Consider the following 23,505-nt stretch of genomic DNA (forward strand, 5'->3'; position numbering starts at 1 on the left):
CCATTCTCACTCCCCCTTATCCCCATCCCTGGGGAGATCTGGCCCTTTTTGCATCGTTCTTTGAGAGATGCCACAGTGGGCTTCCCTAGCGCAGGGGCCTTCCCCAGGCCCCTGAAGGGGCTGTTCTTTTGGACGGCCCCACAGCAGCACGGGCTCAGCCCTGCCCCGCTTCTACTTGTCTTTTGAGGACACCCACCCACCAAGTCCAGCCTTTGGTCCAGCCCTTGGTCAGAGGGACAGCGGTGCAGGTGAAACCAAGCCACCAGGCGTTGGTGGGTCCCTGACCCAGGATCCTAGACGCCTGAGACCCCAACCCTTATGCGCGCACAAAGCCCGCGGCCGCGGAACCCTCGGCCCCGCCTCATTCGGCTGCGGGACCCCGACACCGCAGAGACCCAGGGCCAGTGGCTCCGTGCGCTGCGCCCCGGCTCTGGTGCTGGAGGTCGCGCGGCAGCGCAGCCTGGGGCCGCGCTGGGCAGGTAGCTGTGGGGACCGGAAGGATGGCGAGGAAGGAGGAGCGGGTTTCCTGAGATGAAAGATTACTTCCGTCCGGGCTCTGGCCTCTCCCCGGAGCCGGCGCGGCGGGGGGTGGGGAGCGGGCTGCGCGAGGCCGGGGGGCGCGCCTTGCCACCTGCAGCGCCCGGGCCCAAGGGGCGCGCCCGGCCCTGCCTGCGGCTCACGCGGGGGGTCCTTGCAGGTGGGAGTCCAGAGTTCTTCCGAGAGCCCAAGCCATGGTGGCCAAACAGCGGATCCGGATGGCTAACGAGAAGCACAGCAAAAACATCACGCAGAGGGGGAACGTAGCCAAAACCCTGGTAAGGCGGAGGCGGCGCCGAGCGGGCGAGCGGGCAGGGCAGGGCGGGGAGCGGGGCGGGGCCGGGCGCGGGCGGCGGGCGCAGGGCGGGCCTCCAGCTCCTCCGCGCCCCGCCCGCCCCTCCTGCGGGCCCCGCCGCCGACCCGGCGCGGAGAGCTCGCTGAGGGCGCCGCTGGCCTCACCGGTGCTCCCGTGCGCGGAAAGGGCCCTGCCGGCCGTGGCCCCTCCGGGTGGGGCTGCTGGGGCTGCCACGGGGACAAGGAGGAGCCTCCCCAGGAGAGAATGGGTCCCGTGTCTCTGGGAAAGACGGAAAGCAGCAGTTACAGAACTGTTAGGGCAACTGCTTGACACAGGGTCCTGAGCCTACTGGGTGCTAGAATGTTAAATAGGCGATGAATGAACGCATGAATGAAGGAGTAAATGAGGCCATGTATCATCTCCCCCTCCCAGGCTTCACCCTGCCCTCCATACCCAACAGACACACACCATGATAAGGTTTTCTTTCCAGCCCCTTTGTAATGGCCTCCCTATTAAATTGGAAGCGTGGAATGAGATTCAAACCATATTACCCTCCATCCTCCTCTATTTTGCCTTTTCTCCAGTGAGGCCTCTCACACTGGGCTAAAGTTTAAATGCAGCTTTCCTCTGGTTCACCCTGTGAATTCAGGTTTATTCTGATCCAGCACTTTAGAGACTAGTTAATTACCAGGCATTCTGTGCCCCCAAAACTGTATATTAAAGCTTTATAACGACTTTTAAGTAAAATCTGTGCCTTATGCAATGGGGTTTCTTTTAGCGATGCAAATTATCTCCCACAGAAAATGCCAGGCCTATGATTTTGGTCATTCAGAGGCATGCCTCGAATGAGTTGCTGGGCAGTGTGAGTCTCCAAGTCTATGAGCAAAGGCACCTGGAATCTATTATTCCAGGCACTTAAGTGGAAGTCCAACTGAAGCTTGGGGTTTGGCTGGAAAAGCCTGCAGACTTGATGAGACAATTCCTTTTAGCCAAAGAAATAATGCTGCTTTGATTAACTGAGCAAAAAGCTGGATCTACAGTCATTACCCCAGAATTCTTGCAAACCAAGCAGTACTGTGGCAGAGAAACTTTAGGATTAAACTGAGCTGTACACGGGGCTTTACGCACAGCTCCAGGCTGAAGTCGTGCTTGAAATTCTTTCACTTGGGAATTAGATCATTTATTTATGATTGGCCAGCAAAATGCCGATGTGCCATTGAATTGGAACCATTTTTCACAAAGATCTATGTTTCCCCTATTTGTTTTTACTCATAAAAAAAAAACAACTTGCTGTTCAAATTAACATTGACAAACAACTTTTAATTGATGTTAAAGCATTCAAGATTTTATATCCCTAGGATATTAATTCTTTCTAGGATGTCATACAGACTAGCTGATGTACTGAAAATCTCTAGCTGTGCGTTTCTTTTTAATGAACCAGGACTCAGTTGTTAACTGAACTAAGTTGACAACTTACCTGACTATAAAAATAACAACAAAACAGAAACTAATTTGTGGAGCTGTTTTATCTGTTAGACTTGGTAAAACGCAGTGTCTGCCACTTCTAGCTTTTCAAGACCACTAGAAAACATTTGGGAGCTGAAACAAAAATTATTGGCTCCAAAATAAGAAAAGAAAATGGAAAAAATTGGAGAAAGAGATGTTTAAATATCTAGAAAATATAGTCACCTGCAGTTCAACTCAACTTTCAGAGTTGCATTCAAATTATGTTTAATCTATGGTATGAGTGCAGTTTAATAGTTCACATATACCTTGGAGTAGGCCCTTCAAAAGCGCCGGGCACTTCTGAGGGTGTTTAAATGGCCCCACTAAATTTGTAATGAAAGGTTTCCAAACCAAGCCACAATGTATGTTTATTTTCCTTTGGTTGGAATGGCTTTTGGTTAAATTTATTATAAATGGTCAGCATCCAAAAAGAAAAATGAAATTCTCTTTTAAAAAGCAACACTTTAGCCCTAGCTGGTTTGGCTCAGCGGATAGAGTGTAGATCTGCAGACTGAAGAGTCCCAGGTCAAGGGCGTGTACCTCAGTTGCAGGCTCGATCCCTGGTCAGGGTGCATGTGGGAGGGGACGGATCGATGTTTCTCTCTCTGTCTTTTCCCCTCCCTTCCACTCTCTCTAAAAAAAATCAATGGAAAAATATCCTCAGGTGAGGATTAACAACAGAAAGCAATACTTTAAATCCTAAATTTCATTTTCCTAATTACAGGCCAAACATTATACTTTGAAAGATTAACTTGCAAGGGAGAACTTGTTCAAATGAAATTCAATAAATGGGGACAGATGAACAGATTCTGACTGAAAATTCCGACTAATCACTCAGAAATAAAGCCCTTTGATTATATGCAGATGCCTCAGTATTTAGTTATTAGTTAATAGCTATGGAGTGAATCAAAATTATTCTCCCAGATGGCAGATAAAGCCAAGAAACAGAGAAATGGGATAATCATTTCATGATTATACAGTAGTAACTTCTTCAGAATGAAGAGAGAATTTAAATTCCAGAGTTCTGAGTTACCCTGCTGTTATCTTATCACAGGGAAAGCCATCCACTGACATTTTGGAGCCTTGGGAAGTGGCAAACTTCTGTTTGAAATGAACCATGTCATTTGCAGGATTCCACTGATTTTCTTGCTTTTCCCAGCAGTGGATTCAGGGTTAGGTAAATTTTCCCAGTGGGATTGTTCTGGGCACCACTTCCACACACAAAAAAAGTAACTTGAAGCTCTCAAAAAGAATATATTGGTATTATGATCACCCAGGTATTCCTGAGCTCTGAAAGTCCCCAAGTAATATTGATTCACTGGCAAATATCATCAAAATGGTTTTGCTCCAAGCTCTGCATGTTAATAATTTGTGTTTTTCAGCAAAGGAAAAATAAAGGACTTCATTTGGTATCTGACTCGACCAATAATTCATTTACAGGCTTCTGAATTCACTTGTTGGCTTTGCTGGAGATGGAGCAAAATTAATTTTTATATAACATTAGTAGGATGATAGCAACAGAATTGGTTTCTGGGCAGCTATGACAAATTGTTAGGAAGTTGGTAAAAGAGGGTGGGGAGGGGTAAAGCCACACTCTATTCAGGTAACTTTATTTAATATCTCTACTATTTTCTTGATCTGACCTTGACCTGGTCTTAAGTGCCTGATAAAAATGCTGGTTAAAGTTGTCTTACACAATTATTTAAGACTGGCTTTGTCCTTGTCTAGTCAAAGGCAACCACTTCTTTCCTTGCCGTGTGATTTGCCCTCACATAAGAGTGGTAGATGAGCCCTAGCTGGTTTGGCTCAGTGGATAGAGGGTTGGCCTTTGGACTGAAGGGTCCTGGGTTCGATTCTAGCCAAGGCACATGCCCGGGTTGCGGGCTCGATCCCCAGTAAGGGGCGTGCAAGAGGAAGCCAATCAATGATTCCCTCTCATCATTGATGTTTCTATCTCTCTCTCCCTCTCCCTTCCTCTCTGAAATCAATATATATATATTTTATTATATATATATTATATATATATAATAAAATAGAAAAAGAGTGGTAGATGCAAGCTTGTCAATGACAGAGAAGTGGATGGTTTCAGTCCTTCAGAATCTACCTGCCACTGACACTTTAATCCATATTCTTCTAGTAAGAGAAATGCAGGGATAACCCTCAGGCCAATTAGGAAGTATAATAAAAAGACAATATCCTTCCTGGGCCCTATCTTTATCCTATCTGACCTAAGAAATAATGTTTAATGAAGCTTGGGTGCTTGTTCATTCTTCAATTAACATTTATTGAACATCTATGTTTAAGTTCTGTATTATGCACTGCTGTACATTGATATATGAAAGAGAAAGTGCCTGCCCTTGTGGGGCCTACAGTCTAGTGAAGAGCCAGACATTAAATACATTATCACAAGAATTAGCAGAGATACAAACTGTGGTAAATGCCAAGCAAAAGAATATGGCTATATACATGACAAGTGAACCCAATTGAGATAGAAGAGAGAAGGCCCTCTAAGAATGTTAGCAGGTGATCTGGGAACCAAAGACACTACTTTTTTCATTCTACCTTCTCCCTTCTTATTTGAGAAATTCACCAGTGTATCATATGTCTCTCAGAATATTTTATTTTATTTGTACGGACCAAGCCCTACCTGCCAATAGACCTAGAGGGGTTGCAGAGGGACATTCTTGTTCTGTCTGTGCTTTTGGTTTGAGAAGAGCAGGAGGTACACAGGACTAGATTGGTGTGGGGACAAGAGTCCCCCTCTGCTTCCCAGAGAATGCAGAAATTTCCAAAGTGTAAGCTTCACAAAGATTTAGCAACTTTATTACAAAACGCTGCTTCCCTCACATCCATTCACAGTTGTTGTGGTGCTTCTGGGATTCCAAAGATTTCCACGGCACTGCCTTCCCAAATTTTTTGGCATATGGAAGGTTTTGAGGACATGGCTGTGCTCTGTGACCCTACTTAGAATTCACAGATGTGGGAGTTAAAAATGAAGCTATCAGTGGAAAACACCCAGGCTCTGTAATGAGGCAAACCTAAATTTGAATTCCAGCTCTTGCCCAAGTTCACAAATTTGAGCTTCAGTTCTCAACTACAGAATGGAGTTGTATGGGGTTGTGAGTGCTAGAAATAGTGGATATAGGAGCTTTCTGTCATAGAGAGTGCTTTCAACAAATGGAAGCAGTTATCAGTAATATCATCTTTGGCTCCCAAATCACTGTATTAGTTTTATGTATTTATACCCTGTCCCCAGAATATTTAAGACCACCAAGTTCATTGAGTTACAGGGATGTAAGCAAGGTTATTGATGAATGTTTTTAAATCTATCTTGATCCTTTACAGTTGACCGTATTCATCTGTATCTGCCCACTGGTCATTGAGACTGAGTCTGTCTTATTCACAGTGGTAGCCCCAGCTCCTAGCACAGTGACTAGTAGCACTCAACAAATGTTTCCCAAGTTAATGAACCTAATCTTACTTTCTCTTTTAGAGGCCACAAGAAGAGAAATATCCTGTGGGACCATGGCTGTTGGCACTGTTTGTTTTTGTTGTCTGTGGCTCAGGTATGGGTTCTTCACTGCCCTTATATCCCAGGTTTTCCTCTGTCCTTCAAAAACACATGTTTTACTCAGAAGGTAAATAGACAAAAAATATATTAGTCTAAGATTCAAGTTAACCTCTGCCTGAGGTATTAATCTTAATGGGTTTTTATTTAATTTCTGTTCCAGCAGACCAAATATGAGTAGAGATAGAATTGATATGCTATCAATTTGTAATCATAAAATGATTATGCTGAGCAATTAAATCAGCTATATAGAGTTTAGAGTTCAATCAAACCTTTCTGTGAAGACAAAGTATAAGAGCATTTAAAACAGAAAGTGGAGCACCTGTCTGACCATGATAAATCCACATTCCAGAGACAGGGAGAGGCTTTCTGAGAAAAGGAACTCTACAGTGTTCTACACAGAACTAAGCCTTTGACCTGAGCCTCAAGGCACAGCCACTTCATACTGGAAGTTGACAAATTCAGAGAGCTTTCCTTGCACTGACATGCAAACACACACATACAAAGAGGAGATTTGAGCAGAAGGATTATACAGTTGTTTCTAGTAAATTCTGCTATTGGGAGTCTTGACATAAATCCTGGTCCCCAGGGCTTGGGTTTCTGAAGTACTGGTGAGTGCAGGTTACTTCCATCAGTAAGCAGGCCATCAGAGCATCCCATCCCCATCACCTCACTGTTGCTGAGAACAGGGAAGGCCAGGAGTCCACATCTTCCAGCACAGACCCAGGCCTAGGACATCATTCTGTCCCAATGGCAAGAGACACCCATGACTAAAGATCGATCAGTGCCTCTGATCTTCAAGAAACCACTCTTCCAAGGAAACAAAAGCTCTTAGGAGAAAGAAAGGATACAAAGGACTTAGCATGATTGTTGCTTGAGGCTCAAATATTTTAAAGCTGATTTGGCTTCCCAAGATGAGAAGATCTTCCACTCAAAGAAACAAAACTGTACCCCAGTCCCAAAGCTGTGTCCTAGAAAGGGATCTTTTGCCCAATATGGGGATTCCTCATCTTTAACAGAGTTTACCCATCCTCTGCTAGAATACTTCTGAGGGTTGAGTACTCACTTCTTCAAAAAGCCTGTCCTATTTCTGTATAGGTCTAATTCTTTTAGATATGTTTTCCCTCTTTTGAACTATACGTACTATCTTCTCAATAATTCAAGGTAGACTCCTGGAGTCACACAACAGGACTCATTCCCTTCTGAACATCTTGAATCTTTGGATATTTCAAAGATGACTGCCTAGTGGTTCCTTCTACCAGCTAAACTTTCCCAATCTTCTCAATCAGTCCTCATAAGATGTGGTCTCTAGCTAGATGCCATGAGTAGCATTTGCAACTGTAGAAGTTGGTCCAGAAGTGGTGTGAATGCGACAGAGGGAGTAGGATTGTCACTGCCCTTATCTCAATGTTCTGCTTCCATTAATCTGACCCAGTTTGCAGTTTATATTGGAATATTCACAGCATGTTCCAGACTCACTTCGAGCTAATGGCCAGCCAGGCCCCACCCAGATCTTCTGTACATAAACTTCCTGCAAGCTTCAGGAAGCTACCTAATCCCACCCAAAGTTGTCTCCTCTCCTATCATACATTGTTTTATTTTATTCAGAGCCCTCATCAGCATTTGGAAGTATTTTGTTTGCTTACTTATTACCCATTTCCCTCTGCCAGGATATAAGCTCAGGGAAGGCAGTGTTCCTTTTCCACTAAATTTGTAGATTCTACTACAGTATTTGGTATATTGTGAGTGTTCAATACAGTTGGATGGATGGATGAATAAAGCCAGATATTCCGCATACTGTAAATATCCAATTGACTTTCTTGAGACCTAACATAAAGCTTCATGAATATTTCTTTTTTTTTTTTTTTTGATTTGCATATTAGGTTTTTACATGAATATTTCTATTAAAAGTTTAGTGTTGTTTCAGTTGTCCTTCTACAGAGTAACTATAAGTCTGGAAACACAGAAGCACATGCATGATAAATGGCTTACCGATATTACAGTATAATGTACAATATGGTCAGTGACACTACATGATCTATTCAATGTATTGTCATTAGCAATGCACAGTTCAGAGCACTATATGAAATTGCAGTGACTCTGGGGCATCGATGCAGCATTGTCATCATGCCCACATATTCACCTGTGATGCATTATTTCAGACTATCTGTCTCTGACTTTCACCCAACAACCAACAACACGACCTGTGCTTTAGCATGCCACAGACAAATACAAAATCAATCCATATAAAAAAGCTGTCTATCTTTTCAGATTTTATAGCCAGCCTGTAGATTGTTAAATCTTGAACCTTGAGCCTTTTATCTAATTATCTTTTTCTCTGAGCCTTACAGTCTCTGAAAGTATATTATTTCTCCAAGTCACTGATAAAAATCTAGACCTGGAGAAGTCCATGGAACACAATTAGAGACAACTCCCTTTGGGTTGACTTTGAACCTCTCAGCAGAACTCATGCAAGCAATCATCATGTGTTGAGGGTCCCCATGTCCCTGCCACTGTTCTGGGCTTTGAAACTACAACCTCCTTCAGAACCTACAGGCACTGGAGAGGGCAGATAAGAAAGCTGCTCATTGTAACCCCAGAAAGAGCACTATGATAGCAGAGTGCTTGGTGAGCACGCATAAGGGATTGTCTTAGTCCTTTCAGGCTGCTGTAACAAAATACCACAGCCTGGGAGGCTTACAAACTGCAGAAATGTACTGCTCACAGTTCTGGAAGCTGGACATCAGATTTCAGGGCCAGCATGGTCAGGTGAGAGCCCTCTTTCTGGTCATAGGTTTCTCCTTGTATCTTCATACCATATCCTTATGTAGCAGAGGGAGACAGGGAAGCTCTGGGGCCTCTTTTTTAAAAGCACTAGTCCCATCCACTCTCATGACCTAATCACCTCCCAAAGGCCTTACCTTCTACCGCCATCATATTGAGGATTTCAACGTGTGAATTTGGGAGAACACGATCAATTATAGCAGGAACTTCTAAACCATGCTGGGCAGAAGGAAAGGTTTCCCAGAGGAGGTGCAGTTTAAGCTGAGTTTTGAAGGACAAATAGCCAGACAAAGGTAGGTTATTCCACATGAAGGAACACTGCGTGACAAAGGCACTGTGGCTGGAGATAGTGGCTCAAGAATGGCAAAGCCCAGCTGTGAGGATCTCTGAGCCCTTAGTGGGGAGGAGGGGGATGGAAGGGAGACAATAGTTATTTGGTCTGGCTTGTTTTTCTCAAACCTGTGCTAGTTCTCAATAGTCATCCTTTTCAAAGGGCTTAAAAAAACTTTCTCTAAATTACATTTTTAAAAATTACATTTTAATTAAAATTTTGCCAGGCTTATTGGTTCACATAGCAGGTACTGTATCCAACAATCTTTTGGAACCAGTCTTCAGGAGTGTTTTAGGCATCAAGCACAAAGGCTCTGTTATCCCAGCTGCAGGATTGTCCAGGGGCCTGGATGGGAGACTGCAGGGCCTGGAGACTTGGACATAATGAAAATACAGCCCTCATTGGCATGCCAGATCCCCCCGTCTTGCGTCCAGTGCTCTTGTAGCGATGCTTCTCTCAACTTCCTCGTTAAGACCACTTTGCTCTTATGAGGAGCAATAAATAAAATGGGAGTTGGGTGGTCTTACTTTCTCTAACCTGTTTACATGCTACAAGAATCCCTAAGTAATGGGCCTCGTCCCTTTTTCAATCATAACTGAGAATAATCTAATACCACCACCCTTTTTGCTTTGTTTTGTTGTTGTTTTCTGCAAGCCTCAGCTCATGTTGGGCACTGTTCTCACAGAAAGGTGTCACTCTCCTCAGTTTGTCCTTGGTACTGTGCCCTTCCTTCTATCTTTGTCCATGTCCTTTTCTAAACCATGCATGTCATGAAAAACACAATGGCACCTATAACTGTGTCCCCTCAGGGATTAGTCACGATTCAGTTCGTTTGGCAGAGCCACTGTCCCTCTCGAGTCTCTCCCTTTTTAGGGCTGCAGGCCATAGGCTCCCACCTATCTTTTGTCTACATTCAAAAGAATGTGATTTCCTCAAGTTTATCAGTTCCTCTGCTTTATGGAATAAGGCTTCTTGGTGCTAGGATGATTGAACCCCTCATTACTACTCTCTCTCACCTCTATCCCAGTTCAGTGATCCAAAGTAGGAGAGACCCCCTGCACCTCACGTCTGACCATCCATCTGTGCTGTGCACACCCTCACTCTGCTCTTGCCTGTGGCACTCACACAAAACGCACTGCAGTTTCCGGTAGGATGTCTGCACCTCTACAGACACACACACTCCTTCGTGTCCCTCAGGTCTCTTTCCTCTGAACAGGGCATGCCCGTATGCCAGGCTACAGCTCCATCTCACTGAGTCCCAGTGACACCTATGAGGTCATTTGCCCTCAATGAGCTAATGTCATTGGGTAATCCCATTTTGTATATTTTTATACAGACAGGAAAACTATGAGATCTTTTAATATTAATGAAGATGCTGATCATTGATCTGATTCTCTTGACAGACTATTGCTTTCATTACCTTCCTCATTAACCCACATTTCTAACTGATGTTTGGTTGGGCAAAGTGCCCCTTTTAGAAGTAGAGTCAGTAGGCTAAATAAACAATCAAGTCAGGCAAGGAATAGGAGTGCACATCTTATCTGTTTTCCTAGCTATATTACGGGAAGGAATTGGGCTGGTAAAATGTTGGTATTTAAGTACATGCTCATTTATTGGTCACCCTTACTCCACTTTATGTGGAAAAACAAGTTAACAAACCTCCAGGAGGTTACAGGGTCCCTTTATTATGGGGAGTGATGTGTCACAGCAAACTTTCACCCCTGGCTTCTCTTTCTTATGACCTTCCTCATCCTCCCTTCGTGCCTTTCATGCCTATGGTGGTGATAAGAGCAAAATAATGAAAGGGAAGGAAGAGAAACCTGGAGAACAGTGAGGGTACAGGAGCACAGCACCCAGGGACCCCTGGACCAAACCTGCACCCAGGGAACACCCACTACCTCACCAAGAACTTAGATAAGAGCACCGGAGCTGTGCCCAGGCCGCCAAGATCGGAGTCCGAGTCCACAGTTGTAATCTCTAGTACATTACCCTGTTAAGAGGCAGTTGAAGGAGGTTTATCTAAATCCATCCCTTTCCAGAATTAAATAAATTTCCACTTTCAACCATTGCAAAAGATCTCTGAGGCAAAACACTTCTTTGAAATCTGACCAACTGGTGCCTCAGAAGGGAGGACAGTTTTGGAATCTGCCAGATATGGGTTCAGAGCCTAGATTTGCTATTTATCAGCTGAATAACCTTGGACAAGTTATTTACTCTCTCCGTATTGATTTCCTTTTCAATCAAATAGGAATATAGGAGCCCCTCCACAGATGGTCATGGCACTGAAGGTTCCAGGGATGTAAGTGCTGGCCCAACAAGCTTGACACCTGCAGTCTCAGTCACCATCCCCTCTACCCTCCCCCCCCCGGCCCCCCATGGAAACCAGTGGCACCGGGGCTGGGACTGCTGTGCCATGGGGTGCTCAGGCTTCCATTCACTGCCCTTCCTCCCATACTAAGCCTGTCATTGGCAGGCTCGGCCATCATATTTTTCTGGATCTTTCAGAAAGCAGTAGGCCCTGCCTCTTAACTCCAAGGATGGGTGTGAGCCATTTCAGTGGTAACACTCTGGGTGCATGAGACTGTTTTCCCTTGATAAAGCCTCCAAATCTGTCACCTCCCCACGCAAGGAAAAGGAGGCATGGACGTGCAGACGCACATCAATGAATGGGGGCTTGTACTTTAAGTTGAGTCTCAGAAGTGAAATGTAAGTTTCATTTCCTTAACACAACCCACATACATCACTGTTTTACTAGAAAAGTTTTCTTTGTGAGATAGAAAGCTTTGGGAACCCTGTGTTCTTTTGAGACACAATATTATCCAAATGTGTCCCTTCAGGGCCATTTCGTGCTTTGTTTTGCTCCGTTTGATAACCAGCTTTATTGTTATTGGTATTATATATTCTGTCAGCAATCTCAGACCTGCTTCTCAAATACCTGTTATGGGCCCCCTCAAGTGATTATTCCAAATAGGCCAGGAAATTTTCTTGTTCAAGTCTTGTCCTGGGACTTTGTGTTGCTGGAATCTTTTTAACTGGTTGCATTTATCTTGTTTTGGCCTCCTAGGACCCAGATCCACATTAAAACACACCCCTTTTTATAAAAACATTATCTTCCATTTCTGCAGGCAAGGGGGCCTCTCTCCAGATAAGCAGCTCATTCCAGCTCTCTCAGTCCCTGGTTCCAAAACCTGCCCTTTTGGAGAACTGTTTAATAGCTTCTGAAGAGTTCTTGCTTTATCTTGAGACTCAGAGACAAGTGTGACCTGGAATGTCTGTCTGAGACAGCAAAGACACTGTCACACAGATCTGCCCACCACTATCTTCACAGGACACTTGCAGGCTTGACGCACCTCCCCAGGCTGTTAATGAAGCCAGTCCCCACTGTTTGTGCTCAGCGCCCTAGCCCCTGGGTTTTTCTCCCCTTTTATCCTCAGCTCTTTTAAAAGCTTATTGAGAAAGATTCTGAGGCCACACCAAAGCTCTGTGGGAAAGTGTGCTGCAATTGATTAATACTGTCTGTCATGAGCAAGGTATTAACAGCAGGGTCCCATGCTCATCTTTGCTGTCCCTGGTCTAACCTTTTTATAATGTAAGTGCCACAGTGTTCACAGGACAACCGTCTTCAGCATTTTCAATTCTTCTCTTTAACGAGAATGCCTTCTGGACTCGATGAAATTAGGTCTTTTCCTTAACATGTTAGTTGTTCAAACAGGTTTGTCATTTTGTCATCATATACATGTTTCTTGTGATCCTGTAGTATGACTTACCTTTCCCAAGCTCTGATACTGTGTGGCGACAGGAAGCCACAATCTTAGCATTCTTGGCAACATGGTTGTATCCTTCTCTGTTCTTACCCCTCACTGAGGTCTCAACTGGGACTAATGGAGTCACCATTTAATTCCCATCATCCTTCAATTCTGATGGGAACTCTTACGTACCAGTCAAGCCCCACTTCCCTCCCTCGGACTGCTTCTCCCTCATGTATTCCGAATTTCAATTATATTTCTCTCTTTCTAGCCAGTTTTGATGTTCATTTCCTGGTTAGTGATTATGAGAATGTCAGTGGTTACTGAAGCCGGGGTATTCTTGAGGCCGAGGAGCCTTTATCCCACATCAAAGGGAACCCTCTAGGGCAGCAGGATTAACTAGTGACTGTTATTTTATTCATAAGTTTCTATATTTCCCCATTTTGTCAGTGAGCATATATTACTTGCATATTTAGAAAAAATTAAGTGTGATTTAAGAACATATCATCTAGACTTGTGGTTTGTAGCCTTTTCCTTTTTTAAAGCAGCAGCACTCTGTTCGAATCTTACAGGGAAACAAATGAAAAAGCAGCTGTTCTGGTTGAAATGAGATCTGTGTGTATGTGTACGTGCACATGTTTGTGTACATGTTTGTGCATGTGTGTTGTGTGTGTATGAATGTTGCATGTTTGTGTGTGTTGTATGTTTATGCGTGTCTGTATGGGGGTATATCCTGTGTTGTTGTGTATTCTGATTTTTTTTCATTCCCAGAAAGGAATATCCAGCTGGACCCTCTTTGCCCATCAAATAGGAAATTGTGTCTGGCCCAGAGCTGGCCTCTGCTGTACAGAGTTAGTATCTTTCAGCCAAGAGCCCACTAGGTCTATTTGGCATCATCAGTTGTAAGTAGCTGCACTGTTTCTGGGCAGGGACATTCCTTTTGTCTGTCAGTTCACAGACTGTCAGTACTCCTCTCCTGTATCCTCCAGGGACTCTACCCACAGGGATGGGTCGGGGTGGAGGGTAGAGAGTGTCACAGATAGGTCTGATTTTTCAGGACAACCTATTCAGAAGAGATAGGAAGAAGTGATTCCCTGAGATGTTCTTAGATGGGCCTGAACTCCAGTTCTCTCAGCCCCATGTTTCAGGTCATCCACCTGGCTCTCTTTATAGATGCACTAAGGACCTCTCCATTCCTGGAAGGACTGGCACCCACTATTCCTAGGACTGGAGGTTTTTATTAAGGATGTGGAGGAGGGAAAGGACTAAATCATGTGTGTGCCAGCTCCAGGGCCAACTTCCCTGGGTTTGAAACCTGGGTTTGCTGCCTGCTAGCTGTGTGGCATTGTCCGGTTACTGATGCCCACTCTAAGCCTCAGTTCTCCCATTCTTAAAAGGCTTAGGACTGGTTCCTGACTCCTCAGATCCTCATGAAAACGAATCCTGAGGGTTAATGCTTGTCCAGTCAAGATAATAGTTTTATAAATGTTTGTTGTTATTGTCATTATGTTGATGGTCCTTAGTCACACTGTCTCCCCAGCTCTTGACCTCCTGGGCAAAGTTCTGACCAAGATTATGAATGCTTACAAGGAAAGAAAGATACCATTTTGACCTTTCTGGTAACTTTGCTTTGTGATGATGAGAACACCTGTAGTGGCGGAGCACAGCCCCGTGATGCTGAGGAAGCTGCATGAGCCCCAGCTCCCGCCTGGCCAGGTAGAGGGCAAGGCTTCTCGACCAGAGGTCAGTGGTATCACCTCTGCAGGAGCAGCTAGAGCCTCTTCTCTATTTCCAGAAAGAACTCTTTGTATCTAGACTATGGGGGAGAGCAGGATCTGTTCACATAACTATTTTGGCTGCCGTTGCTTGAGTCCTTATTAAAATGCCAGGCTCTACACATACATTCTCCCTTCTAGTTACACAATCCCTATAAAGAAGCTGCAGTACTCACAACACTGAGGCTCACAGAGGAAATCAGCCAGCATCCCATGTTAAAAAGTGATAGAGCTAGTACCCAAACCTAAACTTCAAACCCAACTGCTTTCTGTTACCCTGCATTCCTTCTCTCTTACCATGTCCCCAAAAGTACTGTGGAGCAGAAGGTTTCCACCAACTTTAGGCCTTTAGCATATGATTGTGTCTTGAAAAGAACCCCTGTTGAGACATCTTCTACTTTCCCTGCCAGAAAAGGTGCACTGTCCAGAGATTCCAGCTGTGCAGCCATTCTGGGTCTGCTCCCAGATGGATAACGCCTATATCAAGTCATGGCTGCTTTTGGACTGGGCCACCGGGCACTCATCACCTTACCTTTTCCTGGACACGTGCTCAGGGACATATTTGAATTCACCATGTTTGCAGGTCAACCACATAAACACTGACCTTTCCTGGAGACTACCAGAACATTCCTGAACTTGTGACACCCAGAGGGAGTCTCTCCCCAGAGACTGGCAAGTGCGATGTTTGAGAAACAGAGCAGCCCAGAGAAGCCCTTCTATTTCACCACAGAGGAAAGATGGAAGACATGCATCTACTCTGGAACTTCTGCCTCAAGGTCTGAGATGGACAATCTGGAAAGATCTCATCAGCCATTGGCTCTCACAAGGTGACTTGTGGCCTCCGTTGTTGTGTGCCACCCTCTGCCCTGTGCCCGTGGAGCGTTTGGGTTTGTGTGTGGTCTCCTTCTCAGAAGAGAGTTTCTGTCTGCTATTTCAGTGTGGAGACAGGGCATCACCTTCTTTGCTAATAATATCTCTCCTTTTAACAATGTCTTCCTGCCTTTACCTGTCCCTGGCATCTCTCTCTCTTTTCTCTCATCGCCATCTCTGGGGAAGTCACCAGGAAATGCTATCAGAAAATGGTGCTTTGCTTTTGACTTTCTTTTTCCTGATTCTTTTAGAGAACTTAACAGACCACCTTTGCAATGTCTTGTCTCCTAACATTACTACTTGTCTCTCTCAAGATTCATACTTTTCTTACAGCAATTTTTTTAATGAAAAAATGATCAAGTTGTGTGACTTCTAGAGTTATCTTATACTCCTAACGGATGTTCCTCTCGCCTGCCTTAACGTCTCTTGTCAGAAACGTCCTTGATCTCTCCTGTCAAGTATTTATTTTCAATAAAAGTGGCTTTCTGAAGCCTCCTGTTGTCTAGCTTTCTGACAATTTCCTAGAAGATCCACTTCTATCAGCCCTGTGCCCTTCTGGCACTCCCAATTAGCTGGGGTAGGTCAGTCCCCAGCGTAAATGATACAGTCCCAGGGCTTAAAAGGTTATTGGTCTGTCATGACTTAACTTCCTATCCAAGGACTGATTCTTAGGAATTTGAATGTAAAAATATCTATTTGATGCTGACGCTTGGTTTGCAAAATTTTTCTCCATACCTTTTGTAATTATTCACCTTTCATTCCTTTAGTAAATATTTACTGAGGGGCTACTGTGTGCCCAGTGCTGAGCTAGACTCCAGGGTAAAATCATGAGCAAAATCATCCAAGATCCCTGTTCTCCTATAGCTACTGCCTGGTGGGGAGGCAAGAGGAGTCAACCAAGTAATTATGCTAAAACACGTAAAATTTCAGCCATGAAAGTGTGTGAAGGAGAGGCATGTAGGGCTGTGAAAGCATGTAATACAAAAGGCTAGTCTACTCTGGCTAAGTGTGGTCCTTAGGCCGACAGCCTTAGCCTCACCTAGAAACTAATTAGAAAAACACATTCTCATTTCCCACCCCCAAATCTACTGGATTAAAAACTCTAGGGGTGGGGCCCAGCATCTGTGTTTTCATATGTCCTCAGGAGATCAGGATACACACTCAAGTTTGAAAAATTCGTGCTCCAGATCATCAAATGAGGCTTCTCTGAAGATATAACTTTTGAATTATGAAGGAACACTAGGCAGTAGGGTGGGGTGGGGAAAGTATTTCACATAGAAAGAATGGTATGTGTAAAAGCCCTATAGTAAGAGCAGAGAGCTTTTGAAAGCATAAGGAATTATTCAAGAGAGGAGAAGGTGATAAAAGATGAACCCAGATAGGTTGACAGGAGCCAGGATGCACGGGTCATGGAGGCCTCATCAAGGATTGGGCAATAGGAAGCTTATGTTGTGCTTTTAAACACAGGGATGACGTAATCCTGTTTGTTTTCATTTAAAGGATAATTCTAGAGAATGGAGAAAGGATTGAAGAGTTGCAGGAAGAGACCAGTTTTAGAGGTCACCATAGGCACCTGGAGAAAAATGGTGGTCACTTGGACAAAGGAGGTTTCTGGAGGGATGGAGGGAAGGATGCATAATCACAAATTTCGTAGGTAAAGTCCGAAGGTCTTGGTTATCAATTGGAGATGTTAAGGATGACTCTGGCATTTTGTTTTATATGCGAGATGGAGGATAAATGATGCCAAAATTGACAGTGGGAAGAGATCATGAGAAGGTCCTGTTGAGTTTGATGTGCCTTTGAGTACCTAAGAATAGGTATCAATTAGTTGGTAAAAGGTGTGGCTCTAGTCTAGAGTTAGAGGAAACATCGGGGCTGGCAAAGCACACAGGTGAATGAGTCATCCAAAGCTAAGTGGCAACTGAAATTGTGGGCCAGGCTGAGATCATTCAGGGAGAAAGAATGTAATGAAGAGGAGAAAGCCAGAATGCTCATTGCAGAACCTCAGCATTCTTGTTTACTGGTCAGGTGGAGTTAGGATGACCCCATAAAATACGTTTGGCATATAGAGCCAAAGAGAAGGGGGAAACTAGAAACCAGGAGAAGACAGTGTCAACGAGGCCAAGGGAAGAAAGAGTTTCAAGGAGGGAGTGCTCAGCAATGGTGACCAGGGAAGAGATGTGGAGTCCAGAGGATTGTTCTAGTTTGTTTGATTTTTTTAGTGTGAGTGGTTCTTGGATGTTAAAGCCTTTGGATTTCATTGAAAGGGGATGGTGGAATAAAAGAAAGGTGTGACCAGGATCCTAAACACAGGTGGGAGAGTGTAGAGGCTCGGATTCTGTAGATTCTGCTCTAGCCTGAATGTCTCTGAACCGCTGTGACCATCCTCTGACCTGGAATGCCTGCTGTCCCTCCCTTTCTTGGCATCTCTGCTCCCCGCTGTCTTGCCTGCCACAGCCCCTTTCCTGCAGCCCGCTCTGCTGTTTTCTCAGCTTTGTTCACCAACTAAGTTATTAACTTGTCAGGGTCTAGACTCCCCACTTCCTTTCCCACTTTGAAAGCACTGTTGGCTCCCTTCCTGTTCACCGCCCGGAAAGTCAGCATGTGGAAGGCCGGGGCTAGTCTGCGGGTCATTATTGGCAGGCGCACAGAATTACAATTAATGTAATTAGTGCAGGATGTTGAAGGCTTCTTAAACACATTGATACAGCTGAAAAAGGAATAATGAACACAACCATCTCTTCATTACCTTAGATGTGGAAGCAAATGATGAGCTTAAAATAGACTCTTCAAAGTAATTTCTCCAAGAGGGTTCAGTTTTAAAGGGTCACATATAAACACGTTAAGGACCATCAGTTTTTACATGGGCTCAATTAGGATTAGGAATAATCTTTAGTTTTTAAAACAGACTCAGAAATAGGTAGGTTGTTTTAATATGTGTTGCAACTACTCTAGGGCAAGCAAGTTTTTCTGATTCTTTAGATAAATTTGCAGCAGTTTCTTAAAAAGAATTGAGAGGTTTTATCACTACCCAGCACTTCTGAAGTCATGAATTAACCTAATGAGGTCTGATGGACTAAAGGCACAGACTGCCTCCTATTTGTTTATGTAAGTCCTGCTGAAATGATTTCTTGTCTAAAGATAAAATTAAGGGAGAAAGAACATTTTTGAGCATCTGTTATGAACAGATCTTTTACTTATGTCATTCTGTAGATTCCTTGCAATCCTGTGAGGCACATACTATCTATTGATTTTACAAATACAGAAATCAGGGCTCAGAACTGTTTAGTAATTTCCCAAAGTTCACACCTCTGGAGAGTGGCAGGTAGTTCTGTAGCTCTGGTCTTCATGCTCATACATGGAGAAGCAGCATCATTTTTGTAATAATAGTAATAGTGGCTATAATAGCAATGCCTCCCACACATCAAATCCTGGATGTCTGAGGAGCCTCTGTGTATGTCAAATTGTTTAATTCTGTAACAGTCCTGCAAGTACCATGGTCCTCATTTTACAGAAGAGGAAATGGACTTGAAGAGGTTAAATTATCTGTCTGGTCACTCGGTTATTCAGTGAAGAACTGGAATTCACACCCAGTTCTACCTGGCCCTGACATTTCACTCTACAGTAACTTTGTCAAGGTTAGGGATATTTTCCCATCCTCGCTATCAAGCCTGAGGCATGGTAGATGTAAATATTTTTTCCCCAATGTTGACTATACAGCTGCCTCCCAGCACTCCTCTTGAGCTGGACTATCAAATGCTTATTTAATTTTTATTCTTCGTCAGCCTTGAGAGGGGAGGACAAATACATTAACTATTTCTGCCAACTTATATAGTTTGGTAAGGTACTTTCTTGTGCATCTAGCAATTTCTTCTGTCAATCCCCTCCACCCCCGGAACAAAAAAAAAGAACACTGCTTGTGCAACCAAAATTAAATATCACAAGTCGTGAATGAGCTCACTTACTGTATCTAGAGAGGAGCTCCTGCCATGGTCACACAGACGGGTTTGCTCTAATTCTACACATGATTCTAACAGTCTTTGTTTTCAGCTTAGTCCACAGCAACACACCAGAGGAAAGCCCACTGCGGATTAGTACAGTAACTCCACAGATAGTAATAACTGAGACAAAAAAACATTAAGAAGCAGAAATGAGAACCCAGAATACAGCCGTCCAGAGCTCTTCAGTGCACTCTCCATAACGGGATTACAGCAGTCTGCGCGATGACTGTTTCACATTGTGGCCACACTGAGCATTAATGAAAAGTTAACATTAAATCATGTTTGGTTTATAGCACATATCTGATTTAGGAAAGTAGTGGTGATGTGAGCAGAGTTAGTTGGGGTTTTTTTTAGAATAAAACACATTAGTGCTCTACCCTTCAAACCTAGCTGTTCAGCAAAGCTTGCCAGCGCGGGCTGTCTGCATTGTTCACCTGTGGACCCCAAAGCACAGTGCCTGGCAGATGGCATGTGCTCACTAACATTGGGTGATGAAATGCCAAGTGCCTTGTTCCTGAGGGTTCTGCGTCACTACTGTCACTTAGGAAGCTGCCTTCCTGGCTGTATCCCAGGATGACTAGGAAGGAGAGAAGGGGCAAGACCCCAGAGAGCTCAGTGTTTACTGTTTTACACATTAAATGAGATGATACTCAGCGTCCCCTCAAAAATAAAACCCATCACTGTGAGGTAGATGCTGCTATCATTGCCTTCATCGGATTAGCCAATGTCGCCCACTGAGCGGGGTTTAACAAAGCAGCTGGGCCTTCTTTTCCTGGGACACTTTTCAACCCAATAACTGCACCCAGCTATGTAACCAGCTCTGACCAAAACAAGTGCAGGTCCCGGGAACGCTCTGTGGGGTTTACAGGCTCCGCACCCCTCAGTGTCTCACAATGGGGCCCATGTAGTGAAGACTGAGCCCTGAGAAGGTCAGGGGTGCTCTCGATGAGAGAGCCACAGTTCAGAAAGTTCCGGACGGCAAAAGATTTGCTCGCATCAAGGGCTGTGGCAGCCAGGGGCTCGGCTTTCTGTCTCTGCTCTAAGCACCGGCCTTTCTGCCCAGCTCAGGGCTCCTTGCTTTCCAGGGCACAGCCATTTGGAAAAGGCGGCCTCAGGAGCCTGTTAAATGTGTACAGTGCTTGCAGGAAAGGGAGCCCCGCCCCCAGCAGAGCAGATGTTCTAAGAAAGGGGACCAGATCTCTCAGCCCCTGGGGGACTTCTGCCCTTCACTCCAGGTGAAGGCATTAGCAGGTTATCTATAAATCCCCAGGCATCCATCAGCAGACGCAACAAGGCTGTTTTTTAGAGAAGTTCACTGACCTTTTGTTAACTCCTTGTGAGGAAATATCTAATCAGCTGTGCGCTAACGTGTCAAGGGCCCAGGGTCACCGAAGCAGGCTCTGTGGGTTGGGTTTCCAGTTGTGTGTTGCCTGGTGTCTGAGCTGTTCTGTTTTCCTCTTTCAGCTATCTTCCAGATCATTCAGAGCATAAGGATGGGCATGTGAGGAGGCCCAGGATATGACACTGCCCCTTCCACTGGAGGGTGGAGGACCTCGTAAGCTCTTAGCCGGGTATCTGGGAAGTGAGCAGGCCACGCAGAATAGGAAAAAAAAAAAAAGGATCTGCAGTTATTCCCTGATCACTTCATCGTGGATGTCAGACCACACTGCCTTCTCACAGGACATCTTGGTACATCCGTGCTCTGGAGAGAAAAAGACACTTGCTTTTCTGTTGGCAGGATGGGCAGCTCCCGGGTGCCTGCCGCAGTGCTCTCTTTGGTTCGGGAATGCTTGCATGTGGCACTCTGAATGATCACTGGCTTACATTCTACGGATACAATCTCTCCTCCACTGGGAACTGGTTTTATAAATAAATGTCTTTGTTCAACCTTATGTCATGTGTTGGTTACCGTGAGAAAAGAAGTAAAGAGGATATCAGAATAGCTCCATGAGGGTTAGGGGCAAGAGGTGGGGAATTTGATTACGCAATTGGGAAAGTGTCGGGGAATTTGTGACCCGGAACCAGAGCTAGATTTACCCAGCAAGATGCTGGGCAAACCTCAAAGTCTTTGCCTGAAAGGAAGCCCTCAATGGCTCTAATGATCTTGGGTTTTCCACACATTTAACAGTTCTCTCCCCCTACCTCTGTCATTTGGATTTTTATTGTTGTTCTTTTTCTCATTCTAGAAAAGGCACCTCCAATGTGTGTTAAGGTCCCAGTTAGCCACTATCCCTGTGGTCTGCCTCAGAGTTTGGCGAGAAGCAGATGTCCGAGGCCTCTTTGTGAAAACTGTCCAACCTCAGGCCAGGCCCTACCCTGACACAGAGCACGGGGCAGGCAGGAGTGTGCTGCACTCTGGGTGGTCAGCTGGGAGGATGGGTAGGTGAGGCCCAGGGCTTGTGGGGGAGACCACCTCTCCCTGGCCAGTCTTCCCACTGCATCTCCACGAGTGGTCCTCCTGCGTGGCCATCTCAGCATGTAGGGAGTGGTGAGATGCATCGCAAACAGCAGGTTCTTGGGTTCCGCCACAAGCCAGCTACATCCAAATCGCTGCAGGTGGGGCTAAGAATCAACGTTCGGTACAAGCCTGGGAGAGGCTTCTGCACTCTAACTTTTGAGGACCACCATCTTGAGAAAGAACAGATAAAGATGGAATGAGTCTTGTCCCATCCCCGAGCAGTGAAGGCAGCCAAAGCTTGCTCTTAGCAAAGTCCGTCTTGGAGACGGGCGCAGGATTTGACCTGCCTTTTCAGTGAGACTTCTGATGTCACCTAGGAAGTCAGGGACGGCTGCAGATCTCTGACAGATTAAAGATGTTCACCAGGCAAATTTAAACAGGCCTTTGTTGGGTTTTTTAAATTCCATCCTTGCATTCTTGGCAACTTTTTTATCCTATAATACTGTGAGAACTTTAAAAATGGAAGTGGTAGAAGTGGCCAGGACCTCTCTCAACAATTTAAGAGGCTTTGTTGTAAGAGGCACACTGCAAATAGAGGGCAAGGCTTTCCTGTCTTCTGGAGCCTTTCACCCCAGACCCTTTAGTGATACTCTTTAAGGCTTTCTTTTCTCCCATCCTCCTGCCTTTTTCTTTCTCACTGAGAAGAGAGGGTAGCAGGGCTGGTCCAAAATGACCAGCCCCAGGGCACTACCACCACCTCTGGGCCCCCCACTGCTCCCACCCCCTGAGCCCCTCCCAAGGTGGCAAAAATCATTTCCCACCACTTGAAGCTGCACACAATACATGCTCTTCGAGCTGGTCTCCTCTTCATGTCAGCTCTGTCTGGCTAAGCTGTTCTAGGTCATTGAGTGAGACCAGTGCACTATGATCAGACCCCGCAGCTGCCCGCCAAGAGGTCAGAAGAAGAAAGGCCCCTGGACATAGGTTTTCCTGGTCTGTGCTCCCACATATGTCCTCGCTGACTCTGAGCATGGGCCTTCCCCTAATGCCAACGTACACCTCCCACACCCCAGGAACGGCCACGGCTGAGCCTGAGCTTGTGGGTCATCCTTATTGAAAAGGGTCTTTCCCCTCTCCCTAATTTGGTATTTCCAAGCAGTAATAGTAGGGAGATTGTCCCCATTTCAGGGAAAGGGAAACTGAAATTTGGTCAGGTTGGGCTCCAGATAACTTCCGCTTTCCCCACATGACAGGTGTACTGGGCTGAGTCAGCTGCCATTCCTAAAACATCCTGTGATTGACTTGTCTCCCCAGGCTATGTGATCATCCACAAATTGGTTTTCTATTCGTTTCCAGGTGGCCTCCCTGAAATACTGGTGTATGACAGTCTGCCCTCCCTGGTGACTTCCTCTATCAGTCTTCTGCAAGAAGAGACAGGAGCTGCCCTGAGTAAATTAGGGTCACAATTGCTTGATGTTGCGCCACAGAGACTTACAAACATCTTTTGGCATGGCACATAGTAAGGAATACACAGCAACCGTGCACAACCCACCCACAACAAGTTTCACAGCTAACACTTATCCTTAACACATGTCATACACTTTGATTTTTTTCCTAGTCTATTTTCTTTAATGCTGGTTGCACCCTCCTCAAATGATTTAATAACCCATGACTAGGTTCTAACCTGTAGTTTG

At 45.0% G+C, this 23,505-nt stretch overlaps 1 protein-coding gene across 3 annotated transcripts; it reads left to right on the plus strand.

Annotated features, from left to right (window-relative positions):
• Positions 1-593: 593 nt before the first annotated feature.
• On the plus strand, positions 594-21,293 carry SERP2 (stress associated endoplasmic reticulum protein family member 2). Of its 3 annotated transcripts, none has more exons than XR_011470774.1 (4): positions 594-815; positions 5,832-5,904; positions 15,126-15,369; positions 20,878-21,293. XR_011470774.1 is itself a non-coding variant. In XM_070409035.1 (3 exons), exons 1-3 carry the CDS (start codon positions 732-734, stop codon positions 20,916-20,918), a joined length of 198 nt encoding a protein of 65 aa, XP_070265136.1. In that variant the 5' UTR covers positions 594-731; the 3' UTR covers positions 20,919-21,293. The 3 variants fall into 3 exon arrangements, 1 of the variants encoding a protein (XP_070265136.1); XR_011470775.1 differs by lacking the exon at positions 15,126-15,369 and adding an exon at positions 16,913-17,066 and having other exon boundaries at positions 20,878-20,947; XM_070409035.1 differs by lacking the exon at positions 15,126-15,369.
• The last annotated feature ends 2,212 nt before the right edge of the window (positions 21,294-23,505 follow it).

The sequence above is a fragment of the Myotis yumanensis genome, unplaced genomic scaffold, assembly GCF_028538775.1.
Source record: "Myotis yumanensis isolate MYYU_CA2020_CCGP unplaced genomic scaffold, mMyoYum1.0.hap1 SCAF_3, whole genome shotgun sequence".
Lineage (NCBI taxonomy): Eukaryota > Metazoa > Chordata > Mammalia > Chiroptera > Vespertilionidae > Myotis > Myotis yumanensis.

Bases quoted from the DNA above. Each gene is read 5' to 3' on its own strand.
- SERP2 (XM_070409035.1), top strand. From the start codon at position 732: ATGGTGGCCAAACAGCGGATCCGGATGGCTAACGAGAAGCACAGCAAA. The intron at 816-5,831 runs GTAAGGCGGAGG...TTTCTCTTTTAG, and splicing joins GGAACGTAGCCAAAACCCTG to AGGCCACAAGAAGAGAAATA. The intron at 5,905-20,877 runs GTATGGGTTCTT...TTCCTCTTTCAG, and splicing joins TTTTGTTGTCTGTGGCTCAG to CTATCTTCCAGATCATTCAG.